The 26,256-nt window shown below is 37.6% G+C and overlaps 1 protein-coding gene across 6 annotated transcripts in view; it reads right to left on the bottom strand.

The window, feature by feature from the left end:
- Window positions 1-26,256, bottom strand: part of wdpcp (WD repeat containing planar cell polarity effector) — a 222,074-nt gene that overhangs the window by 50,141 nt on the left and 145,677 nt on the right. For all 6 annotated transcript variants that reach the window (XR_010000055.1, XM_062958993.1, XM_062958984.1 and 3 more), the window contains one exon: window positions 6,357-6,459. Coding sequence is in view for 5 of the 6 variants with exons in the window: in XM_062958993.1 (XP_062815063.1) it covers window positions 6,357-6,459 (103 nt within the window). In the remaining variant the exon portion in view is untranslated. The remainder of the gene's footprint in view (window positions 1-6,356; window positions 6,460-26,256) is intronic.

Genomic DNA, 26,256 nt, shown 5'->3' with positions numbered 1-26,256 from the left:
CTTGACTCCACACTGCCATATAATCCACTTCAGTGTGCATTTTATACAGCTGTGTAGAAGGGGCCTCATATAATCCAGTTCTAAGCAGATAATATAAGATTATCAATATACAGTAGAGTCTCACTTATCCAACATAAACAGGCCAGCAGGATAAGTGAATATGTTGGATAATAAGAAGGGAGTCAGGAAAAGCCGATTAAACATCAAATTAGGTAATCGTTATACAAATTAAGCACCAAAACATCATATTATACAACAAATTTGACAGAAAAAGTAGTTCCATGCGCAGTAATGCTATGTAATAATTACAGTAGAGTCTCACTTATCCAACACTCGCTTATCCAACGTTCTGGATTATCCAACGCATTTTTGTAGTCAATGTTTTCAATATATTGTGATATTTTGGTGCTAAATTCATAAATACAGTAATTACTACATAGCATTACTGCGTATTGAACTACTTTTTCTGTCAAATTTGTTGTCTAACACGATGTTTTGGTGTTTCATTTGTAAAATCATAACCTAATTTGATATTTAATAGGCTTTTCCTTAATGCCTCCTTATTATCCAACATATTCGCTTATCCAACATTCTGCTGGCCCGTTTATGTTGGATAAGTGAGACTCTACTGTACTGTATTTACAAATTTATCACTTTTTTTTCGTGTCAGGAGCAACTGGAGTTGCTTCTGGAGTGAGAGAATTGGCCGTCTGCAAGGACGTTGCCCAGGGGACACCCGGATGTTTTGATGTTTTTACCATCCTTGTGGGAGGCTTCTCTCATGTCCCCGCATAGAGCTGGAGCTGATAGAGGGAGCTCATCCACACTCTCCCCAGGTGGGATTCGAACCTGGCAGCTTTCAGGTCAGCAACCCAACCTTCAAGTCACTTAGTCCACTACGCCATCTGGGGGCTCCAGATCATCAATTCATTAGTGCATCAATTTACCACTAAAATAGCACAATGAATTTAAAACACTGACTACAAAAACATTGATTATGAAAAGGCAGACTGCATTGGATAATCCAGAACATTGTATAAGTGAATGTTGGATAAGTGAGATTCTACTTTGATATGAAATAATTTCTGGGATAGAATAATGCAGAACAATATAATCTCTAAAACCAGGACAGTAAATAAAAAAATAAAGAAAGTAAATAAAGCAGGGAAATTGGAAATTCCACAAAGGAAACAATCAGGGCCAGCTAACACCTCCCAAGAAAGGATTCTTCCAGAAAGGAAGCTGAGAAGGGAGTGAAGCACTGTGTATTACCAAAGTCATTATTATTACTATCATCATCATCATTATTATTATTATTATTATTATTATTATTGTGTTGCGGTCAACCGTGAAAATGAATACAATCTGGCTCCAAGTATTCAAAAACACTAAAATCAGAATATATAAAAATTAATGTGGTATAATAAAACAGAACAATACAATCTCTAAAATCAGAACACTAAATAAAGAACAACACTATGAAAACAGGGGAATTCCACACAGGAAACAATCAGGGCCAGCTAGCACCTCCCAACAAAGTATTCCCATCATCAAAGTCTGGCAAATCCTCTGTTTCCAGGGCCACAGACAGTAGAAGCACATAAAATATTGCAAACAACACCACTCTGAAAACAAGGGAATTCCAGACAGGAAACAATCAGGGCCAGCTAACACCTCCCAACAAAAAAAAATCACTCAGGGAGGAAACAGCCAGGCTTTAAAGCTGCAAGGCCATTACATCCTAATCATTTTTCCTAATTGCAGCATTCATACTTGCCTCCAGCAGACAAAAAAAACAAAACAATCAGAAATATTGTATATCCACAACCTTTAGGAAATAATATCCCCTGATGGCGCAGCGTGTTAAAGCGCTGAGCTGATGAACTTCTGGACTGAAAGGCCGCAGGTTTGAATTGGGGGAGCGGAGAGAGCCCCCACTGTTAGCCCCAGCTTCTGCCAACCCAGAAGTTCAAAAACATGCAAATGTGAGTGCATCAATAGGTACTGCTCTGGCGGGAAGGTAATGCCGCTCCATGCAGTCATGCCCATGGCCACATGACCTTGGAGGAGTCTACGGACAACGCCGGCTCTTCGGATTAGAAATGGAGATGAGCACCAACCCCCAGAGTCAGACATGACTGGACTTAACGTCAGGGGAAAACCTTTTACCTTAACTACCACCAATTCCTCAATACTTTATTTCCCATACCACCAGACTTCGCCACAGCAACGCGTGGCCGGGCACAGCTAGTGTCATATAAAGATAATTCTCTTGTTAAGCACTGTCAAGTTGACTTCAGTTTATGGCAGCCCCATGAATGAGTGGCCTTTCATCTCTTTTATACAGTTATTCCATATATTTTCCCATCATTTTAAAAATTTCATCTTGGTCATTAAATGTGTGTAGCACACCTCAATGTTGATTTCAATTTTTCTTTGATTTTTCCCCAGATCTTGTGGAATATATCACTTGTTTTTCTTTTCTTTTGTTGCTACCTTCTATTTTCTGCATTGTAGTTCCCCTTGTCCCTACGTATAAGTCATTGAAGAGTTGCATTCAGGATTCTGACTCTCTTTCTGTCAACTTTTATTTCTGTTCTTAACTGCTCGATGAGTTTCATCCACCATCTGTTGAGGCTGCTATTTCTTTTTGGTTACAGTGTCTTCCCTGACAGTGTCCCTGGCTTCAGTCCAAAGTTCTTTTAGCTTAATAGTCAAGTAGGCTTAATAACACAAATCTATTTTTCATATTAATTTTAAATTGTACAAGGGTTTTGTTCAAGTTGATTAAGTATTATTTAGATTTATTCTAATTTTTGAAATTAGTAGTTCAGGGTCTGTGCCACAATCTACTCCCTGTCTTTTTTCTGGCAGAGAATCAATGTTCTCAATCTTCTGTTTCCAATTATGTAATCTATTTTATTGGCCATCAGGCAAAGTTCATGTATACAGTAGCTTCTTGAATTGTTTGAAGAATGTGTTTGCAATTAACAAATTGCTTTGTAAAATTCAGTCAATGGGTCTTCTGTGTTTAGTGCTCCTAGGCCAAATTTTCCTATTTTGTTATTTTTCCAAATTTGTATTCCAATTGCAAGTCCCACTCTAGTGTGATCAATTTTCTCCAGGGCTCCAACATAGAATATTTAAATTTCTTTGTAGTTGGAACATAAACTTGGATTATGCTTATACTAATGGCTTTTCCCTGAAGGCTTATTGAAATGACTTGCATACCTTTACTGATTTTGCTACATCTCTGCTCACTATAAATGCCACCCAATCTCTTCTTAGATTTTAACTTCCTGGGGAAAACACTATAGAATTCTCTTACTCAAAATGTCCCATTCTTCTTAGATAAGTAGCATGAATGGGGGAAACTAGACACAGTAAAACTAGAAATGGAATATGTCAACATTGCAATACTCGGGGTAAGCAAATTAAAGTGAGCAAGAATGGGACATTTTGAGTCAGATAATTACAGAGTGTTTTACTCAGAAATATTCTTTGCAGCTAGCTATTTCCATTTTGAACTGGAAGGGAATTGAATGAGGAATAGGACATTATACTTCTCAGAATTAAAAGTGTTATTTTGATCTCATAATGCCAGAAGATGCACTCACATGGGATTTGAAACATAAAAAGCCCTTTGAGACTGTGGCCTCTTAAAAAGCTTTTATCAAATTAATCTTTGCAATGTTAGTTTGTGCCTAGGCAACAGACAGGAGACAGCAGGAAAATCAGCTGAACTTGTTTTTCCTTCTACAACATCAAGTGAAACTAAAAATGCTTTGATCTCTTGAAATCAAGAGAAACTACAGCAATAGAGAAACGGCAGGAGTTGTGAAATAATATATTCTCTAATTTTCACTGGACAGAGAGCCCTTTCTCATGTATTGAGAACATGCATTTAATAAACAGTGTCCCAGGAGGAAGCTATATTAAGTTGAAAAATAATGTAGCATGGTAAGTTGCCATTTCAGCATCTCAATGATTTTTGTTCAATGTGTATGAGCTTTTATAAAAGCTATAGCGGCACATATATGACAAACAGTATTTATTTATTATTGGCTTAGGACAGTATACTGGATGACGAATTTTAGTATAAAAGTTGGCTAGTAAAGAAACAGGGTTATTAGATTCTGGTTTATTGGAGATGGAAGAAAATGATTTGCTACAATCGGGAAGCACACCTCTATGGTAGGATCTGAAGTAACTGAGTGAAAATATCATTAACTTTATGAGAATAAAAAGTAGGTAAATATGGTATCTGCTTTTTAAAATTAATATACAAACAAAAAGTAGAATGACACATTATTTGATATCATATACAGTAGAGTCTCACTTATCCAACATAAACGGGCTGGCAGAATGTTGGATAAGTGAATATGTTGGATAATAAGGAGGCATTATGGAAAAGCCTATTAAACATCAAATTAGGTTATGATTTTACAAATTAAGCACCAAAACATCATGTTATACAACAAATTTGACAGGAAAAGTAGTTCAACATGCAGTAATGCTATGTAGTAATTACTGTATTTACGAATTTAGCACCAAAATATCACGATACATTGAAAACATTGACTACAAAAATGCGTTGGATAATCCAGAATGTTGGATAAGCGAGTGTTGGATAAGTGAGACTCTACTGTACCTGCAGAGTTCACAAACAAGAACAGCAGCTGTCAGCATCCTTAACAACAATAATAATGTATTTCTTACTTGCCTCTTCTCAAGTCAGGATGCAACATAGTTAAAATGCATAGATTAAAAATATAGAACCATCAAAAACACATTTATTAAGAGACATAGACATAGAACTAAAACACATTAAAATCAGTAATTCGAGTGTCTCATTTTATTCTCAACTATTTTGCCATGATAACATACATTCGGTGCCCCTGGTTGCGCAGTAGGTTAGACTACTGAGCTGCAGAACTGGCTGACTGAAAGGTCGGCAATTCAATTCCGGGGAGCAGGGTGAGCTCCCGCTGTTAGCCCCAGCTTCTGCCAACCTAGCAGTTCAAAAACATGTAAATGTGAGTAGATCAACGGGTACTGCTCCATGCAGCCATGCTAGCCACATGACCTTGGAAGTGTCTATGGACAACGCTGGCTCTTCAGCTTAGAAATGGAGATGAGCACCAACCCCCAGAGTTGGGCACGACTAAACTTAATGTCAGGGGAAAACTTTTACCTATTAACATAACATTCATACTGACAATACAACTTTTTCTACTGAAGGATGCTGTTTCCCCCACTAATGTAGTGATGAGAGATCCAAAAGCAAAATTGGAAAGGAGAGCGATGTTTGTTTTTCTTGGAGTTAGGTATGTCCTGTTTTATATGACATAGACACATAGGTATACTCAGGCATAATATATGCATCTACCAGGCCCGGTCCAATGTTGAAGCGCTGAAGCCGCCGCTTGGGGTGCACATCGAAGGGGGCCCTGTCGAGGCCTCGAGAGCACCCCCGAGTAATTAAAGCGCCGTCGGTGTTTTTAGAGGTGCTGCTGCGCCACCGCCGTTGGCGCGGGGCTTCGATCGCTTGTGCGGACATGCCAGCCACGCGTCCGCGTGAGCGATAGAAGCCGCACAGAAGGAAGGAAGGCCTCCAGGAAAGCCTAGCTCTTCTCGTGAGGCCTGGTGAGATCTCGCGAGTTCCCGTGAGATCTCGCGAGTTCTCGCCAGGCCTCACAAGAACAGCTAGGCCTTCCCAGCCACCGCCGCCACAGCTATAGTATGTGGGGAGGGGGGGCGCAATTTGGAGGGGGGGCGCGGCCCAAGGTTCGCCTACTAGGCGAAATTACCTAGGGCCAGGCCTGGCATCTACTTAAATATGTCTCTAGAATTCAAAACCCGAAATAATCCTTTTGTAGACCCAAAACTCTGTATGGGCCTTGCAAGTCTGGTCTACATATTTTTGACAGAGATTGAGGCTACATTGCCTGAAATGAATATTTGGGACCACACAATTTGAAAATAAGTCCTTACAGAATTTAACTGGTGACTGGTGACTGAAGGAAGCTCTGTGGAAGCCTACTCAGAATTAACTCTAAAAGAAGGTTCTTAATGAAATATATGTTATCAATATGTGTTTCGGGATCAAATGTTTTTTCACTCTTTTTACCATATGGAAGTAATTCGTTAATCTCTATCCTTCTTGTTTTGTAAAGAACGTTTCTGCATGGGTATCTCTCTTCCCACTTCAGCAAAGATGCCATCCTTGTCCTCCCACCTCCCAAAACAATTCCAATTAGCCAATAACGGTGCTACAAGCATAACATGACAGTGATACAAGAACAAGTATTGATTAAAACAAAAAAGCCATTTTTAAAAACAGCATTAATTCTTACCAGCCGCAGTCGTTATTGATTCTGTGTCAATGTCGTTAGCCTTTTTCTTTGCCACTTCAGCTAGTGCCAATTCATCCTTATCTAGTGCAAAGTAATGGATGTCCTTTAGAAAAAAAAGCAAAATAAAAGATTAATCTAAAATGAATCTTGGGCAAGTAACAAAGGAGAATTTGAAAGGAATAAGGGCTTTTTATTGCTTAGATCAGAAACACAGATGAACGTGATGAGGCTATATTTATAATTTTCTCAGTGTTGCTCTCTTGAAATACGGGTTTATTATCCTTTTCGTACTTCTGTTCTGACACAAAGTGATGAATAAAGTGTTAATTATTAACAGAAAGAATAGAGCTCTCAACCCTGCATTCTAACCAAACCTTGAATAGCTGCTTTGCGTGTTGTTTTTGTATGAGTGAGCAAATCCAGTTAGATATAGGAAAAGCAGAGAGATAACACAGTGAATATATGCCTGAACCCAAACTGTGAAGTGACTGAACATAATGTAGCAAAGAATGCATATGATCAGCAGTAAGATATATCTCTTTCCCAATCATTTCCAGACTGTGCGTACTCTTTTATCATTATTTTTTCATATCTTTCCTATATGAGTCAAACATTAAGACCTTTGAGAAAGATGTTTTTCTTGATCCTGCTATTCTCAAAGGCATATGGAGGGAGGCACATAAGGCAATGTTTTCTTCATGGTTACTCTTAGACTTTGCAAGTTCCTTCCTATGGAGGATAGGCTTTTTCTTGCCCATTCTTTCATCAATGTTTTAATCCAACAGGCTTTCAGAGATGGTTTGGCCAGTTCCTTCTTCAGAAATATAGCCAAAAGCATCTGGCCTTCATCATTAGTCTTTCATTTGAGTACTAACCAGCCTGACCCAACACAAGTTCCAAAATCAGATGGGAACTACTGCCTTTAGGGTATTTGACCGATACCATTTCTTTTGCTTTAATGTCTTTATTCTGATTTTTTTTGTCTATTTCATCATGCCAAAACAATTTCATTTTTTCCTACAGTCTAAAGGCCAAACCAGATAGGAGGATGGCAGGACAGTTTGCTGCAATAATTTAAGAAGTGAATACAGATTCAGTTTTAAGAGTGAAGGAACAAAGGTGTGACATTTTAAAAGCATTTTCCCACATTTTATTCCCTTCTAGCCATAATAATAATAATAATAATAATAATAATTTATTTATATTCCGGGCTATCTCCCCTAGGGGACTCAGGGCGGATCACAGTTCACATACATGGCAAAAATGCATTGCTGCTTGGACAGACAGGACAGAACAGAACAGACAGAAAGGAGGTATGTTGTTTCGAAGTCCGGTTTCAATGCCTTGGAGGTTGAGCTCGGATTCAGTCATGGGGGGGGGGGGGCAGTGGTGCTGTTGCTCCATTCTCTATGACAAAGAGCCATCAGGACTTCCTCCTTCCATCTTCTTTTTTAGTCATCGCATTTCTGGTCTTGTTCTTTATGATGTCGTAAAATACCTCCCCCCCGCTAATTAGTGGTACCTAATTTCTCTACTTACAGTTCTATGCTGTTTTCGAACTGCTTAGTTAAACAGTAAGTTGGGCTTGATGGTTGAGTACGCATCCCGACAAGGCTTTGAACTGGCCACCTTTCAGCTGGTAGATCTTATTACTACTGGTGATTTACCAGCTGTGCTACAGTCCAGCCTTAACAATCCCATGTTTTCTTCAGCCAGCCTCTGAAAACTCTAGGGCAGTGGTCGCGAACCTATGGCACGTGTGCCAGAAGGGGCACACAGCGCTTTCTCTCCTAACACGCAAGCGTGCCCGCTCCCCCACTCGCTTGCCTGCTTGCCCACCCCCTTGATCACTCACCCACCCCATTGCTCACTCACTACTTGTTGCCCCCCTTACTCACTCACCGTTTGCCTGCCCCCTTGCTTGCTCACTGCTTGCCTGCCCCCTTGCTTGCTTGCCACTTGACTGCCACCCTTGCTTACTCGCCTGCCCTCCTGCCCACTCACCACTTGCTTCCCCCATGTTCTTTCTGTCAGAGTGTGACAGAAGCTTTGAAGCACAGAAGAATGGACATTTTGAGACTTCAGTAAAAGCAAACATATAGCTTTACTGAGTAGAGCAAATATACAGCACATACTAGCATTGACATCCAATCTAACAGACAGAAAAAAGACAAAAGACACTGAAGTAAGAGGAACGAATGAAATCCTATCTCTGAATCCTCCCTACCGTTCCAGGTACACTCAGGGTCACATCTTCACAGTTCATTAGAGGCTTGACTGATTAACCCTTTCAGTGTCAATACACTTTCTGCTGATGCGATCAGATTAAATTCACAAGCATTGCATAAAATTACATTTAAACATTCACATTACATTAATCTTACATTAACACTTTCTGTTGTGTCACATTATCTTGTGGGTGGTCCTCAAAAGCACCCCAAAGATGCAGTTATTGCCATTATTCTAAGAGCAGTAGACAGAGCAGTAAATGCTTTTATTTATTTATTTATTTATTTTATTAACAACTCTTCACAATGCTGAAGTTAGGGTAATTAGCTGTATTGGAAAGTTTCCTTCCAGGAAACCTTTAGTTCTTCAGTACATCCCAAGTTGGGGTGTTGCTTTTGAGTTGGATAACTTTTTTATCTTTAAAAATGCATTCATAGGTATTTCTGCTATTGAAAAGTTTTTCTGATGACCTAAGAGAAAAAATAAGGATAACCCGATGCAGGAGACAGGGATGCCCCCTTTGCATAATCTTGTTTGCAACAGTGATGGAAATATTAGCTAATGTAATTAAAGAAGAAGTAAACATAAAAGGAATAGGAACTAAGGAAAAGCACAGAAAACATTTATTTGTAGATGACACTTTTTAATGGTTGAAAATCCAAAACAACCATGGGAAAAATTGAAAATAATTTCAGAGTTTGGAAAAATAACAGGCCTATAAGTTAAGCGGAACAACACAGAAATGTTATTATTTAACTATCAGGAAGAAAAGGAAAAAACTTATACAGGAAGGAAAAATAAAAACAAAAACTAGAGAGAAAATTAAATATCTAGGAATAAACATATCTAAAGAGTTAGAGAATTCAGAGATAAACAATTTTACAAAAGTAAGAAAGGAAGTGAATACTAAATTGTCAGAGTATGCTAAATTTAAGCTATCATGTTTCGGTAGAATAGCATTGGTTAAAATGAAGATATTACCTAAACTAAATTTCTTATTTAGAATGCTACCTATAAAAATCTCTCCTCTACTCAAGAAGAGATAATTCCTTTTTTTTTTTATAAGCGGGTACTGTTCCATTATCTGGGCAGAGGTCACAAGTGGGCACTAAAGAGAGAAGAACAGTCCATTTTTCAATTGGAGAGAGGAAAACAATTTCCCCCATTTTTGCTGGTTATTCCCCCTCCCCCCTTCCCATATCAGAAATAAGGGTTGTTTCCACGAAGGAACATGAGTGGGGGGAATAACAGGAAAATAGGGGTAATTGGTTTTCCTCCTTCAACCCACCCTCCACCCCTATAAAATGGACTATCCTTCTCTGTCTAGCAACCCCTTTTGGCCTCCACCCGGATAATGGAACAGTACCGATAAGAGATAAGGTATAATTGACGTATGGATGTCACTCCAGGTTTTTTGGATCATTTTTGTATAAAATATCTATATAGAAACACAAGAAACAGCCTTTTGAGTGAAGCTTGCTTTCAAGGGAAGCCAGGTTGTCTCTTCCTTGCTTTCTTTTTTGTGGAAGTCAAAAACATTCTTATTCAAGCAGGTTTTTAAATGTAAGTAGGAGAGCTTTTATGGAGATTTTTTTTACTTTGTGCATGTGTTTAAAATGTTTTTATACTGTTTTGTGTGTTGTTTATAAGATTGTTTTTTTAAAAAACATATGAATATTTTTAATTGTTTTGGAAGCTGCCTTGGGTTCCACTCTGGGAAAAAGGCACCATACAAATGCAATCCGTTAATCAATCCATATAGTATGTGTTTGTTGAGACTGAGTTTCTAGTAGTAATTGACTTGATTACCCTCTTGGCCTGGATTAAAAGTGTAGTTTTGTTATGTTCTTATTTACTTGGGGCAAGCCATGAAGCAGAAAATTGTACAGTGCTCACCCACTTATCACAGGGGTTACATTCCAGGACTACCCGCAATAAGTGAAAATCCGCGAAGTAGGGACACTAGACTTCTCCTTAGGAAGGAAGTAGAAAGAGGGAGGGAGGGAGGGAGGGAGGGAGGGAGGGAAGGGAAGAAAGAGGCAGGGGAACATGGTGCCGCCTCCTTCTCCTCCTGCTGCTGTTTTGGCTCCTTCTCTGCCATGCCATCTGCACCCGACTGAGACCACCGCCACTGTAAATCATAATTTTTAATGATTTGTAAAATTGTTTTCGTTTATCAAAAAACCGTGAAACAGGGAGTCCGCAAACAGCGAAGTAGGGAACACTATACTTCCTATCCTTTTCATATTAACCATGCCACTATTGTTGCACCTATATGACTCTTATTGCCACCAAGACTTAAAAGCAATTTTTTTGTGCTTTCAAGTTGTTTCTTGGTGATGAAAACTCTATCATGGGAACATTTGTTTGGAGGGAGTTTGCCTTGGCCTTCCTCTAAGGCTGAGAGTGTATGTGCTGTCCAAGGACATCCGGTGGATTTCCATGGCTGAGAAGGAATTCAAGCCTTTACAGATAAAGTTGTGGTCCAATGCTGAAACCATGATGCCTGGCTGGCTTATTTTTAAAGGACACGGGCCCTTAAAAGTCTAGAGAGGGGTATATAGTGAGAAAGAGAATACATGTAGCTTCCACAGTACTGTTACCTATCCCCCATTATTCAAAGTAAGGAAATACAGAATAAAATATTCCCCTTTTTTACATCTGGGAGGAAGACAAATGAGGAAAAAGAGAAATATATTTTCCTTGCTGAAGGAAGCGTAAACAACACTACATATTTTATTGCTGAAAAGAGAATGATGTCTGCCCTTCTTAAAATTTTATACATGCAAACATATCCTGTATCTGAAAGGTGATAGAATAAACTATATAGTGTTGCTTCTTTGGTGGCTTTGGCCTTATGTCTTTCAATATCAAGGGGTTTAATCCTGGATTTCCATTTTATTTGTGACATGAAGACAAATAACAAATGACACCAGAGGATGGAAAGAAAAATCTAGTTAGTCTATTTTACTAAATCAAGTTATCGAAAATATAGCTTATGTCATTACTATGTGATAAAAAAGGGAAATATTCCTTTGCTTCAAATGTGTTATCTGTGAAGCCTCAATCACTGGATTTGTTCCAGGTGGTAAGTAGTCTGGTTAATCCAGACTGTCTTCACTTGGCTGCTGATGCAAGTCTCTCCTGCTGTGAGAAAATTTCTGGTTTCTTTGCAGATAAAATCAATCAGATTTTGATTAAAATGTGTGTCTAGGCAAGGAAAGCGGTGTCTAAAGGGAGAAATATGAAGAGCTTGTCTCTGTGAATACTAGTGACTACCCTTTAAGCTGTGTTGCACAATGTGCTTTTGGATCTTGCTTTCTGCCTGAATGGATATTGTGTACATGACTTCAAGTCTCCTATCAATTTAGGGGGAGCCCATGAATTTCATTGGGTTTCTTGGGCAAGGAATACTCAGAGGTGGTTTTGCCTGTTCCTTTTTATGAAATATAACATACAGGACCTAGAATTCATTGGAATGCTCTCACATCAAAGTACTAGCTAGGGTTGAGAGGCCTTTACATGTAAACTTTCTAAGATTGTAAAAAGGTATGACACCTCTTTCTTAGAAAGAGGAATGCACTCTGTCATCCTGCAGAACAAATTACACTTGGGTTTGGTGTTTCCATTTAGCCACTGGTTTTAATCCAGTTTATATGCCCCATGTGGCATGGAGTAGTGCTTCTATGGTGGCTACATCAAGAGGAAAACAATCTTAGCTGATTCTGTTTTTCACAGTTTATATTTCCACACAATTTCCTCTGGGAACATTAGAAAAGAGTGGTGCAACAACTTTTGGGGCATGTACATGTGGCCCAAATGATAAAGATTTGGAGTGGGGTATCCTAGATCAGTATTGCCATTGTCCGCATGGTCAGTCACCAAGCCAGCTTGGGGTCTGGTTGATGTCCACATGGCCCAGTAGTGCCAGAACTGGTTTGACATCACCACTGGTTCAGCACTGCCAGGTCACCAGCATCACCTTGTCCCTGCTATCCTGGATATGCAGTGCCCATCAATCAGAAAAATGGTGGTGATTGTCACTTGGTGCCTGTAGTGATGCTAGGCAGAGTGACAAAGTGACATGTCAGGGGGAAGAGCCTTGTCACTCCAGCTTGTATCACTCCTTGAGCTGAGCGATGAACACCTCAAGTTTCATGCCCAGCGGTCATGGCAAAGCCCAGAATGATGGGGGCAAGGTTGTCCCTGGGCTTCACAAGTTCAGGAAAAGTGGGATGGTGGTGTAAACAGCCACAGCCACTTCCCAAATAGGAAGCAACACAACTGTTTATATTGACCCAAAACACGTTTGAACTCTGGGACATCCTGAAACTTTTTATTAATGCATGACAAGGCAGCATTAAGCAGTCTTCTCCCGTGCTATGGTGAATGGAAGGATTACTCAATTATTATATTTGCGAAGGAATATAGATTTTTCCTGATCATTTTAATAATGTGTTTTCTTCTATTTCTCTACTACTTTAATTGTGACTAACAGAGCATTTTTAAGAGAAGCAATCCTGTTTGATAGTATTTCAAAATGTCAGAATTTACACTGCAAGCAGAATAAGTCTTCAAAAAGATTTATAGGTATTCTGCGGAGTTTGCACTGTTAATTATACTAAATAATCCCTACTCAAGGACCTACAAATAAACTTGTAAAACTTGTTTTTATTCTTCTAGGAAGTTATAAATCACTAATGTAAGGGTAAAGCTAAAGGGACACAACAGTAAATACTTGACTTCTTTGAAGAATTATTATGTAAATTCTTAAGCAGTAAAACTAAAAACACATACAGGATTAGTGCACTGAAACAACCTTACATGGTATAAGGAACACAAGTGAAATATGAATGCATACAACGCAGAATTCTAGTAGTCTGGATATACTTTCTGAGATTAAACCAGGTGTGGTTTTAGAAGAATGTACACCTTGGGGCAAAGTAATAAGAATTTGCAATAAATATTGTACTTCCTCTATTCATGATGTAATAAGATTGTCAGAAAGGAGCCCTGAGCAAGTTCTTAAAAGGATAAAGGTTTATTCTGTTAGTTTAGTCAGTGTGCAGCAAGTTAATTTTAGACATTGAATTAAATGCCATGCCATTAGATAGCCGAATGAATTTCATCATCAATAAAGCACACAAATAACTATTTGTCTCCCCACACCACAATTCCACACTATACAAATGCCTCTACATCCTCGATATTTCATAGCTAGTAAACTAACTAGATAGTTCACAGGTTGTCTATACTGATGAAAAAAGGAAAACTCTTATCTTGAGTAGAGGTTATGCATCAAAACAACCAAATGTTGCAGCACACTGCTTTCTTTAAGCACAATCCATAGTTTTTCATGATATATACAGTAAAAGGCTCTGGTATAATCTAAACAGCACAAGATGATTTTTTTCCTGAAATTGTTTGGTGAGCTCCATTACATATGTTTGCAATATAACTCTAGTGCATCTTTCTTTTTTGAACTCATCTTGAATACCTGGCATTTCTCACTCAAAGTCCTTTTCCTGAGCATCGCATTGCTTGCATTCACAATAAATGCAATAGCCTGCTGGTTATTGCAATCCATAGTGTTCCCTGCTTGGGGGGAATGAACTAGATGGAGCATTTTCAATTTGTGGGCCATTGTTCTGTTTTACATATTTGTTGATAGATTTAGTTAGAACTAGAGTAGATTCTGTCTCGGTAGACCACTTGTTCTCAACCTGGGAAATCCTAACAGCTGGTAAACTGGCTGGGATTTCTGGGAGTTGTAGGCCAAAAACATCTGGGGATTCCAGGTTGAGAACCACTGTTGTAGACTGAAGCACCTCTATGTCTTCTGTTCATGGTGATTTCTTTTTCCCCAAATGGAGCTTCCACTTCACTTTCCAAAATTGGAAGTTCATCTTCATATGGTTCTTTCTCAAATGAATCTGTCACCCTTTCATCTCCTTTATATAATTCTTCCATCTATAGTTTCCATTATTTTTTTATTTCTACGGGTTGTGGAGCATCCCACTTTTGGTTTAAATTTCCCTTTGATTTCATGAATTTTTTTTGTTCTTCCTTTTTGTTATCAGCATCGTTTCTCCACGTTAATTAATACAATAGTTCTTCCTTGCTCTGTTCACAAGTAATTGCACACATCAAAAATAATAGTATATTTTTATGGTAAAAATAAAAAACGAGAACTTGTAGGTCTCTATCCTGAATCTAAAATGTTTCGTTAGAACAGGATGCTGTGGCAAGCAATAGCAATATCATTGGGCCCTGGTACGTATCCTACAGGAGGTTGCTGCTGCTATCTTTGGCTGCTGTCTGAGTATCACATTGCCAATCATATTTTTGTATGGTACTTAAGAATAAAAGAAAAATTAAAGCATAAATATAGTATATAAATATGCCTATATCAATTTCCTACTCCAAATACTACAGTAGATCCAATGACTGTATTACTGGATGCTTTAATTAATCAATTAATTAATTTACAATATTTTTATCACTTCTTGGTTTGTCAGAGCTTTCCAGAAGAAAAACAAATCTGAAAAAATGTAAACTATATAAACTATGCAACAAATCTATGAAAAGTCTTAAAATGTCAAAAAACCAAAATAATCCCAAAAGCCAAGTCTAAAACTGGTTTTAACGACCAAAGGCCATGCTGGGCAGCCATGGTGTCTGCCTGAAGTTCAGCAAGAATGGAGTCAAACTGCCTTCCCATTTGGGAGAGTTCCATAATTAGCGTGCTAACATGAGAAAGCCCCTTTTTGTTTAGCTTACATCTCATGTAATTAGTGGGATATACAACAGAGCTGCAACTGAAGAAGCAACAAGGTTCCAGGTACTCTGCCCCAGATATTGATTGGTTTCTAGATAAAAAACAACACCTCAAATGAAGCATGCAAGCAAACTAGAAATCAGTACAGTTGGTAGAAGACTAGTGATATGTAGTCTTTCAAGACATACCAGAAACAGTCTAGCCATCACAATCTCCACCAGGGCAAAGATCATTAATAATCTAATTAGTAAATCATTTTGTAATTAGTAAACTAATGTAACCACTACAGATAAGCCTATCTTCCATATGAAGATTCACAGCTTGCATATCAGTTAAAGCTCAACAGCGGCACTCCCAAGTATAGCAGCCCTATGTCCCTATGAGTGGGATCCCACAAAGGCTGAATAACATTACATAAAAATGTAGTATTATCTAGGCACTTATTTAAATCCAACTGAACCAACAGTCAACATATCACATATCAAGTTGATACGTTGTCACATAACAAGTTGATAAATCCTATATTATGGATTTAGACTATAATAATTTTTATATAGGTAAAGGTAAAGGTCTTCCCCTGACATTAGGTCTAGGCCAACTCTGGGGGTTGGTGTTCATCTCCATTTCTAAGCCGAAGAGCCGGCGTTGTCCATAGACACCTCCAAGGTCATGTGGCCAACATGACTGCATGGAGCATCTTTACTGTCCTGCTGGAGCAGTACCTATTGATCTATTCACATGTGCATGTTTTCGAACTGCTAGACTGGCAGAAGCTAGGGCTAACAGCAGGAGCTCACCCCGCTCCCCGGATTCGAATTGCCAACCTTGCAGTCATCAAGTTCAGCAGTTCAGTGGTTTAATCCACTGAGCCATCGGGGGCTCCAGTTTTATATAACGTCTACAAAAAAAGTAGAAACTCCTGGTTTACAAACAATTCATAATTAAGGGCGGGGGTGAGACAACAGGAAGTGAAAAAATCTATTCTTAGGAAGGAAAATTCACTCCTGAAAGAGTTATTATCGTGGGTTAAAGGGGTCTCTACTGAAGCTTTCTCACCAACACTTGTTTCCACAACAAGCCAAATTTTTCAAAACTTCACAAGGATAGAAAGTGAGGTGAAATCTTCTGAAAAGGGGCACAGATAGCAAAACAAAATACCACAGGGGTGTTAACCCTTCCCTATGCTATCCAAAGCTGGAGTTCAACTTAAAAATGTACTTGTTCCAACATTCAACTGAAGAACAAACCTACAGAACCTATCTTGTTCGTAACTTGGGGATTGCCTGAAAATGTATACAGCACCTATTTTTTCTCAAACATAATCTGAAGGCCAAAGTTAGAAATCTTATTCTTTAACACATAATTAGCTAATATTGTCTGCCTCTAAAAGTTAAATATGTGAATGTTTTCATAAATGTACAAAATGCTTTAAAAGAAGATTTTATGGCAATTACTGAGGATTTTATTGTAAAACATCTATCTGTAACTTCATATATAGAAAAACAAAAAAAAACAAAAATAGAATGTCAAGGAATTGGTAACAGGGAAAATAAGAAATTTCCCAGTACTCTGTTTTGTATATTATTGTTTTAATAATCAGCTTTTGCTAACTTAAGTCATCTCATTATTTTCAAAGCATCTGAAAGGCATGTGCTATACAACTATCTTTATGGGATAATTCTGGGCAAAATTCCAAGTATTGTTCAGAATTCTCTTTTTCTCTACGGATCAGGGCAACACGAAAGATTTGACACTTTTATTAAAGTGCCTATTCCCTGGGTCTGTCCTCCCTCTAGCAGTAGAGAGGGTGCCCTTTTGAATTGTCAGCATTTGAAAGCTAGAACACACTACAAAAGGATTTAAAACCAACAACTTTAATATTACTTGATCCTTGCTGTCGTACATAGGATTAGCTGCTACCCAATAAAAGTAGGTGGCATTCATCATGATGTGTCCTTTCCTGTGGTATTTGGACTTTGAAGGAATTGATAGCCATTGTTTTATTCATATCTGATGTGGTATTTTACAGAGAACTACATGACTGCTATTATAATATTATACTGAACGACACCAGCTTTGATCGAATGAACACTTTAAGTCTTAAATTTTAAGAAAAAGGTGCTACAACTCTCTAGTAACATCTCCCCTCTTAAATAACTACTGTAACAGCAGATTTTTCAGTCTGCTGCTTATATAAGACATGGCAATGAATGCACTTTAAAATGTGATCATTTGGAAATACCCAATTCAAACTTCACTTCACTAGGCAGTCTAAGGCAAGGCTTTGTTTATTATGGTTGCTATTTTACTCAGCCCTTCAGCAGATTACAAGGACAATTTACAAATCCATCTACTTTCATTCTCATTCACTTACAAATCCCCCTTTGTAGTATGCTGATAACATAACTTTACAGCTTCATTTTAAGAATTATTTTCAATGTAGTGACATCCTTAGATCACTTCAGTCCCATATAAACACGTGGCAGTTTTCAAAGAGACAGCTGAGCTAGTTTGTTGCAACATAAAATGGAAATGAAAAGGGGGAAACAAGTCTAGTAGCACTTTTAATCGGTTCATTCAGTGTTAACTTTCTGTATTTCACAGACTGAAATCCACAAAAACTCATGGTAAAATAAATGTGTTAGTCTTAGATGTTCCTAGATTCCCTTTATCCTCGCCTCCTTTCCTTGTTATATAGACTGAAGTTTACCATCATTCTTTTGGGTATTTGCTGGATATTGATCAGAACAATAGTTACATTTCTTAAGTGATCTGATACCATTCTAATTTTTGACCTAGCAGAAGTCCTGAATAATCTTTATATATGGCATCTCAGAAGCATAATTGCTTTCTTCACATTTGGATTAAAAAAGATGAAAAGGATGAATATTATTCAGTGAGGCATCGCCTTAATGGCAGTTCTTATCATATTTTTATGCTGTCATATTTGTATTTTCTTTTTATTTATATGAAGTTTGGGCATTTAGAGAGGATTTTAATGATAAAGGTCGGGGCTTATAATTTGTAGTCTCTGTGGTAACCTTGGTGCTGCTATTGTAAAAGTCCAACTAATTTGGAGTTTGTGATCAACAATGGTAGATGTCACCTGGGAATGTGACATAGTATATGCAGTAATTTATCTGACCATGTGCTTTTTCATTCCTTGCTCCATGAAGGAGTTATGGCCAGATCTGTCTATAGTGTTGCATGTGCTTGTTTTTTGGGTGGGGGGGGGGATAGTGTCTTCTGCAGTGGTGCAAACACTCATAAGGAACCCCTGAAATACTATTTCCTCGTCCAAAATATCACTTTCTTCTCCAAGTCCAGGACACATAAATATGTTACTTTGTTTCAGATAAAATTGTACTCACTTTAAAGATCAAGTGAATAATCTATATCACGATGGGCCCACGTGGCACCCGCTCCAAGTCCCTTTTCATCATGGGCGATCACTTGTGGCCAAGTGTGGCTGTCTTCTAAGAGGGGTCTTGGGGGTGGATACGTAAATGACTGGGAAGACGTATTTTGAATCCACATGGTCTTTTGTAGTGAGGACATAGATTTCCAGATGGAAGGCGGTCCTGACAAGGGTTTTCTTGACGCGCAAATCCTTGTTTGCGTGTCTGGCAAACCCTTCCCATGACTGCCTTCCATCTGAAAAGGAAGAAATTCTTGACAAGTTTCTTCCTTTCGCCCTGTATTCATGTTGTTTCAAAATCCATGGCATGTTGCTAACAGCTGAATTCCACTTACAATGGGTCAGGACCAAGGCTTCCCAGTTCTGAGTTTTAAATCAGATTTGTTTAGGTTAGCTTTAAGCCCATCTTTAAATCTCTTTGGTTGTCAGCCAACATTTCATTTTCCGTTCTTGAGTTGAAAATAAAGTAACTGCTTTGAGAGATGGTGGTTAGACATTCAGACAATGTGGCCAGTCCAGTGAAGTTGATAGCAGGAAAATCGTTGTTTTAATGATGGTGGTCTTTGCTTCTTCTTTTAACATTTGGCTGTTATGGAAACTGTAGCTATACTGATAATACTGTGAAAACAGTGGTCAAGATACTGATCTTCTGAAGCATACAGACCTTTGTATGCTACTTAAGATTTTCATTGTTGGCATATGAGGTAGCAGTGGGTAACTGTGGTGGTGCGGGTGCCAGTTTTCTGCACTGGGGACTCACTGGAGGCCACATGGACTTCTAAATATGCTACGAGATGGGTGGGAAACAATTCCAGAAGTCCATTTCTAGCTACAATGTATTGGTATTCCTAATATCAAACAGTTGGTGGGAGAGAAAATTAGTAGGATCTGCAACATACACTGTTGCTCCTGGATGCTTTTAAGAGAGGCAATTCCAATTTTTTATGCCAGAAAATGTTTGAGAGATTATCTTTCTAATAGACCTATTGAGTCCTTGACATCTACTAACATACAAAAGAAGTTTCCAGCCTTGTACAAGAAAGGGTAAGACTAAATGTTGACTTAAACTTCCTTTTTGTTAGTGCTCACAATGACTTGAAGGGTTGGAGTCTTTACCTGCATCAATCTTCCCTCAAGACCACTTAAAATATCAACTTATGCAAACATCTCAAACATCATGCAGGATTGTTACTGTAAAATTAACACGTATCTTCTTGTATATGGTTTTTAACATCTTTAGCAATAAGTGTGTTTCAAAAGCGGGAATGATGTATTTCTGACGTTTTTGTTGGCCTAGCAAAGGTATCATCATTATGTGTATTTTGGATTTCGTTAGATTTTATTACATAGCAAAAACTGCTGTTCCTGAATGCATCATCTGCAGAGGCTCTTCTAATGGTAACACATGTTCTTGAGAGAGGGGTGGCACCCTCTACGGGAAATATTTTCCCTCTGATATTAGACAACCTCCAACAATTCTCACTTTTAAGTGCATGTTGAAGAACCATTCTTTATTATCTGTCCCTTTGTCTTGTTTCTCATTAAATTTTAAAACACTTGTTAACTCGGGTTAATTGAGTACAAAATATTTATTGTTGATTGTGTACTACTTGAACAGTAACTTTCTTTCAAATCAAATAGTATGACATAATAAGTAGGTCTGCCATATATGAAGAATAGAAAGTATATGTGGTAAATTTGAATAATCATTTATTAAAACTAACAATGATAAATAACAAAGAATGTGAACCAGGACAGATATAAAATGTGTTAAATAGAAACCATAGAATTGCTTGCATTTAAAAATGCTTGAAATAGATATTGAGAGTGAATTCTGGCCTCATTAGTTCAAATGTCTTATCTAAAACCCGAAACAAAATAATTAACACTTTCTGACAAAACAATAAGATTATAACAAGCCAAAAAAAACCCTTTAGTAGCAATAATTTATTTAGTATTTATGAACCTTTTACATCTAAATATTTCCCAGTAGCATGAAACAATCACAAAACCTAGAAAATAAAACAATGCGTACAGTCAGGATATAATATCTGCATTTATCCATATGAATGACAAATATAATACAATAATCCTAATTAGTCATCAATTATAATTATATCTTACTTTGAAAATGATAAAAACATATCATAGGCTTAGCCTATCAAATATTGGCCCCTTACTCCTCACAAGTTGTGCAGGCCTGCTTTAGGTTGCGATATGTTGTTATATCTTTGGAGAGATTGAATAGAAGGGTTATCTTACTTCCAACTCTATTAAACCCTATGTATTGCCTTGCTGGATGCATATTCCTCATCTACATACATTTTAACATACAGTAGAGTCTTGTCTCTGGTCACGAAGAATCGGAGATGACTAAACAACTGAGCAGCAGCAGAGTCTCGCTTATCCAACATAAATGGGCCGGCAGAATGTTGGATAAGTGAAAATGTTGGATAATAAGGAGGGATTATGGAAAAGCCTATTAAATGTCAAATTACATTATGATTTTACAAATTAAGCACCAAAACATCATGTTTTACAACAAATCAATTGAAAAAAGCAGTTCAATACACGGTAACATTATGTAGTAATTACTGTATTTACGAATTTAGCACCAAAACATTGTAATGTATTGAAAACACTGACTACAAAAACATTGACTACTAAAAGGCAGACTGTGTTGGATAATCCAGAACGTTGGATAAGCAGAGGTTGGATAAGCGAGACTCTACTTGAGTCTCAAATAAATAACTGCAACAAGTAAACAATGCCTTTGCCTTATTCGCCACCACTGTTTTGCTCCCCATGTATATCCAACAACTTGCAAAACTTCAACTGATTTTATTATGGCTAAACAGAAACTAAGCGGTTCTATTTTCAGGTAAATATAATTAACCACAAATGAGAACAGATGTAATTCTTAGTACAAGATTCCTTGGAAAGAAGCATCAACAGGAAAACTAGAGCATCCTTGAAAAATTACAGTTATTATCCTTCCGTTGGGGAATCCTTAGCACTTAGATGGATTTAAACTGCTAATGTAGATGTACAACAAACCTCAAAAGAAACTACAAGACACTGTTGAAAATATACATGGAAGGGGTCAATTTGTTTAAATGCTATGCCAGTCAACTCTGAGGATTAAAATCCCTGACTCTGAGTAGTTACGCATATGGTTCTCTCCCTTGACAAAGGAAGGAGTTCTCAGAGGTATTTGATGCTTTCTCAATTATCTAGACATGGCAAAAAGTGATCCACTGATATACTGGAGACACACATGTAGCTGGGGGGGGGGGGGGGCTTGAGGGGCTTCAGCTCCCCCCACCCGAAATTCTTGGGGTGGTGTGTGAGAAGGCCTTACATTTATTATTTAAACTGTTATGTTTATTCATATCCTGAGCTGATCACCATGCTCAATATATCTCATATGCATGGGGGTATTGGGATAACGAAACAAAAGATTGGCTAGGGTAGATCCTCTCTCACTCAGACTCAACCCCAAGCAAAATCCTAGCTACGGGCCTGACTGGAGGGGTTGCAAAAATATAGATCAATATAACAATTTATGATTAAGACTGTCCTATAACAGAATGCTTTTTATTTCATGTTGAAATGGCAACTTGCTGTAGCCCTATGTAAGTGCCAGACATAACAATTGCTACCATAAAAAAACTCAGTCAATGAAAGATTCCTCCTTGGCATAGAGGATCTGAGGATTATCTACCTGTGTCTCAGTTTTACATTCCTGACAACCCAAAAGCCATGTTTGGGTGGTAAAGGAGCATGGATGCAACAGAAGGAAATATTACTGTCAGCTTGCATCACCATGCTCAATAATCAGATAAAAGCTCTGCGAAGTCAACTTTTTACAATCAAGTAAAGAATTTGCCTAAATCGGTGGTCACAACCTGTGGTTCCCCAGGTATTTTGGCCTACAACTCCCAGAAATTCCAGTCAGTTTACCAGCTGTTAGGATTTCTGGGAACTGAAGGCCAAAACATCTGGGGACCCATTGGATGAGAACCATTGACCTAGATTATGTTTTAACTTTCTGGACCTAGTGGTGGAATTATCTTACAAGAACACAATTTCTGCTGACAGTGGTTTGAAAGTGGGTAAATTTAATCATGACAATATTACTACTCTTTAAAATGGAATTGGGATCATTATGAATTAATACAAACAGTTTAAGTGGTGAAGTGGGAGGATAGATTACAAAAAGTATTTAACTTCATTGACTTTCTACATTTTTTAAAATCAAAAGGACTATTAATTATTATAAAAACTGTAGGAAAAATAGTACATACCATAGACCTCTATAAGAACAAGGATATCCATCCTGGGTTTTTTAAAAATACAATTGAGAAATGAAGAGACTAAACCATGCTGTAAATAGCACTGATTTGAAATAATGGGAAGGGAATGACATCTGGTGGTAGAAATCAATTACTGCATTCAAATACCATATTTCCCCAAATCTAGGACGCCATCGAGTCTAAGATGCAGCCTATTATTGGAGTGCTGATTTTGGGGGGAAAGAACATACCTTTTGAAGCGTCAATTTATTTTCTTTAAATTCTTAGAATATTAGAATATTCTGCTTTTCCAACAGCCCCACCATTTTGTCCTCACCATTAGCCAGTCCAGTTGAACTAAGGCTAAGTCTTGCTTTTCTGCCTCCCCAGAGAGCCCATAGACTTAGTGGAAAGATTCATGCAGTCTATGGGTTTGTCAAGGAGGCAGCAGGAAGCAGCTTTTTCTCAGCGGGACAAAATGGTGGGGTTGGTAGAAGTGTTCATCCTCTCCCTTGTCTGGGGAAGGTGCACTTTTTCCTGTTTTACGCCCACTCCAAACCTATGCATCTAGAACATCATCTATTGTAAGAAGCAGCCGGCTTTTGAAGCCAATAAAACAGGAAAATTGCATCATACAACCAGTGAAATGCAGTAGATCTCCCCCCCCCCCCCCGCAGTTGTTTCTTTAATATTGATGAAACTGTAATAATGCGGACTATCTCTAGACTAAAGGCTAAAGACACTGAGGACAACATCATTGAGGCTAGAGAGGAATAGTGGAAATGCCATCAAAGACTGCTGATACAAATCAAAGCTGTTTGGAAAAATTTCAATCAGTTAAAGACCAAATTAGCCCAATGGAATCTAACTTTAAAAGATATTTGAAAGTGGAATTAGATGAAGCGGATAAATGAAAACTAAATGGAAACTAAAGCAGAGAAACTAAAAGAAAATATAGAATACAGGTCAAAGAACATGAACATCTCTAGACACCATTTGCTTTGATGACTTCTGAGGAATCCCAGAACACCGTAATGAAAATATATGTGACAGAATGTTTGATAAACTTGTCACTTTTTCGAAGAAGGGAAGGAGATGATTTGGAACTTGAATTGGACACAGTATATCATGTAAGTTCATGGGTAGTGACTCAGTGCAATCTCACAGAAGTTGCTGTTGTTCCTTTCATCAAGAAATTGACATGGGAACAGGTTGTACAGGAAAATGATACAGACAAAATGAAGGTTGGAGAGAAGGAAAGGCATCTCTATCAGAATTTCAAGGAAAGGTCAGAACAATACTTTCTGACTGGTAAATTGAAGCAGAAGATAATTTCCTTTAGATGGTGGAATTTGGAAGGGTTTTAAAAATATTTAAACAACATTATACATTAAATATTGTGCAAGAAGTCAAATATTTTTTAAGAAAATGCATGAAAGAGTTGGAAGAAAGAGAACAATAAGGAGAGGAGGAACCGGAGGACATGTAAAACAGGACTGAGATAAGGAAAACAGGAAAAGTGCAGAGATGGAGGAATATAAAGACTCAGGTAATTTGATGGTCTGCTATAAAATGTATTACATGGAACATTAGAAGAACTAATCCTCCACAGAAAAGAAAGGAAATGTTTCATTAATTAAGGAAGTTCCATCATGGTTTGATTTTTCTACAGGAAACCCACTTTAAAAAAAAAAAAAGAACAACAGATGTCAAATATTTGTAATAATCCAAAACTGGGCAAAGAATTTGCTTCAGCACTGGAAAAGAAGAAAGATGTTACATTTTATGCTAAGTCAAAATTGGTACCAGAAAAAAGCATCCTAATAGATATGTGGGGGTACAAAGTGATTTGCAAGGAATTAAAATATTAGTGGATACAGATATATACGCTTACAGAAAATATAGCCTAAGTTGGACAAAAAAGCTGAGAAAAGATATTAAATATACACAAGGTCAGTGGTTTGAATCTGGAGAGCAAGGTGAGCTTATGTCGTTAGCCCCAGCTTCTCCCAACCTAGCAGTTCGAAAACATGCAAATGTGAGTAGATCAATAGGTACAGCTCCAGCGGGAAGGTAACAGTGCTCCATGCAGTAATGCCAGCCACATGAACTTGGAGGTGTCTACGGATGATGCTGGCTATTCAGCTTACAAATGGAGATGAGCATCATCCCCCAGAGTTGGACACGACTAGACTTAACGGCATAGTAATACCTTTACCTTTACCTAAACTCTCAAAATCCCGTTTTAATTGAAAATTCGAGTATGCTAGATGCCCAGACATTTAAATATGGCAATGTTATGGACTACTTCCTATCTTTCTCCAGAATTGATATGTTTTTAGTTGCTAAGACATTTAGTGGACAATTTTTTTAACTGGAGAGTTTACCAAAATATTTGTTTAAATTTGGCAGAAAGAGCTAAAATGAGTTCTACAAGAATTTATTCACAAAAATGAACATTTTTTTAAATAAAAAAGATTGAGAAATAATACAGCATGTGTAATACCTATCTCAGAATATCTGAAAAAACACAATAAGAGACAAGTTACATTGGTTTTTCTGAATGTAGAAAAAGCTTTTGACAATCTGAGTTGGGATTTTCTTTTTGAAATTTTAGAAAATAAAGTTTTGAGCAGAACTTTGAGCAGACAAAAACAACGTATGATATATAAACAGCACATATTTTAGTTAATAAAGAATTAAATTCATATAAAACTCAGAAAGGTACAAGGCAGGGTTGCCCTTTCTTTCCTTGCTATTTATTATGGCCCTCACAGTGTTAAATAGAGTTAATCGACAAGAAGAGAGGATTAAATAGTAGAATATATAAAAAGAAATATCTATGTTAAGGGGATTTGCAGATGACTCAATGATTGCATTAGAAAATCCCCTGGATAGTATTGAGATGTTTCTAAATATGTTAAAAGATATACAGATGACTAAGTTGATTAAAAAGAATTTGAGAAAAGTAGACAAACTGAAATTGGTGGAGTGGTCTGGTTTTAAGAAAGAAAAATGTTAAATATGTAGGAATCATAGTGACAAACAAAAATTCTGCATTATTTCTAGATTATTTAGATTTCTAATTATTTAAAAATGTAGAATATGATAAAATAAGATCTGCAGATATGGAAGAAACCTAACTTGTCACTGTTGGAGACATTTGTGATAAAGAAGATG

This window comes from Anolis carolinensis, chromosome 1, assembly GCF_035594765.1.
Source record: "Anolis carolinensis isolate JA03-04 chromosome 1, rAnoCar3.1.pri, whole genome shotgun sequence".
Lineage (NCBI taxonomy): Eukaryota > Metazoa > Chordata > Lepidosauria > Squamata > Dactyloidae > Anolis > Anolis carolinensis.
The sequence above is the reverse complement of the archived record's forward strand: the minus strand, read 5'-3'. Positions and strand labels throughout refer to the sequence as shown.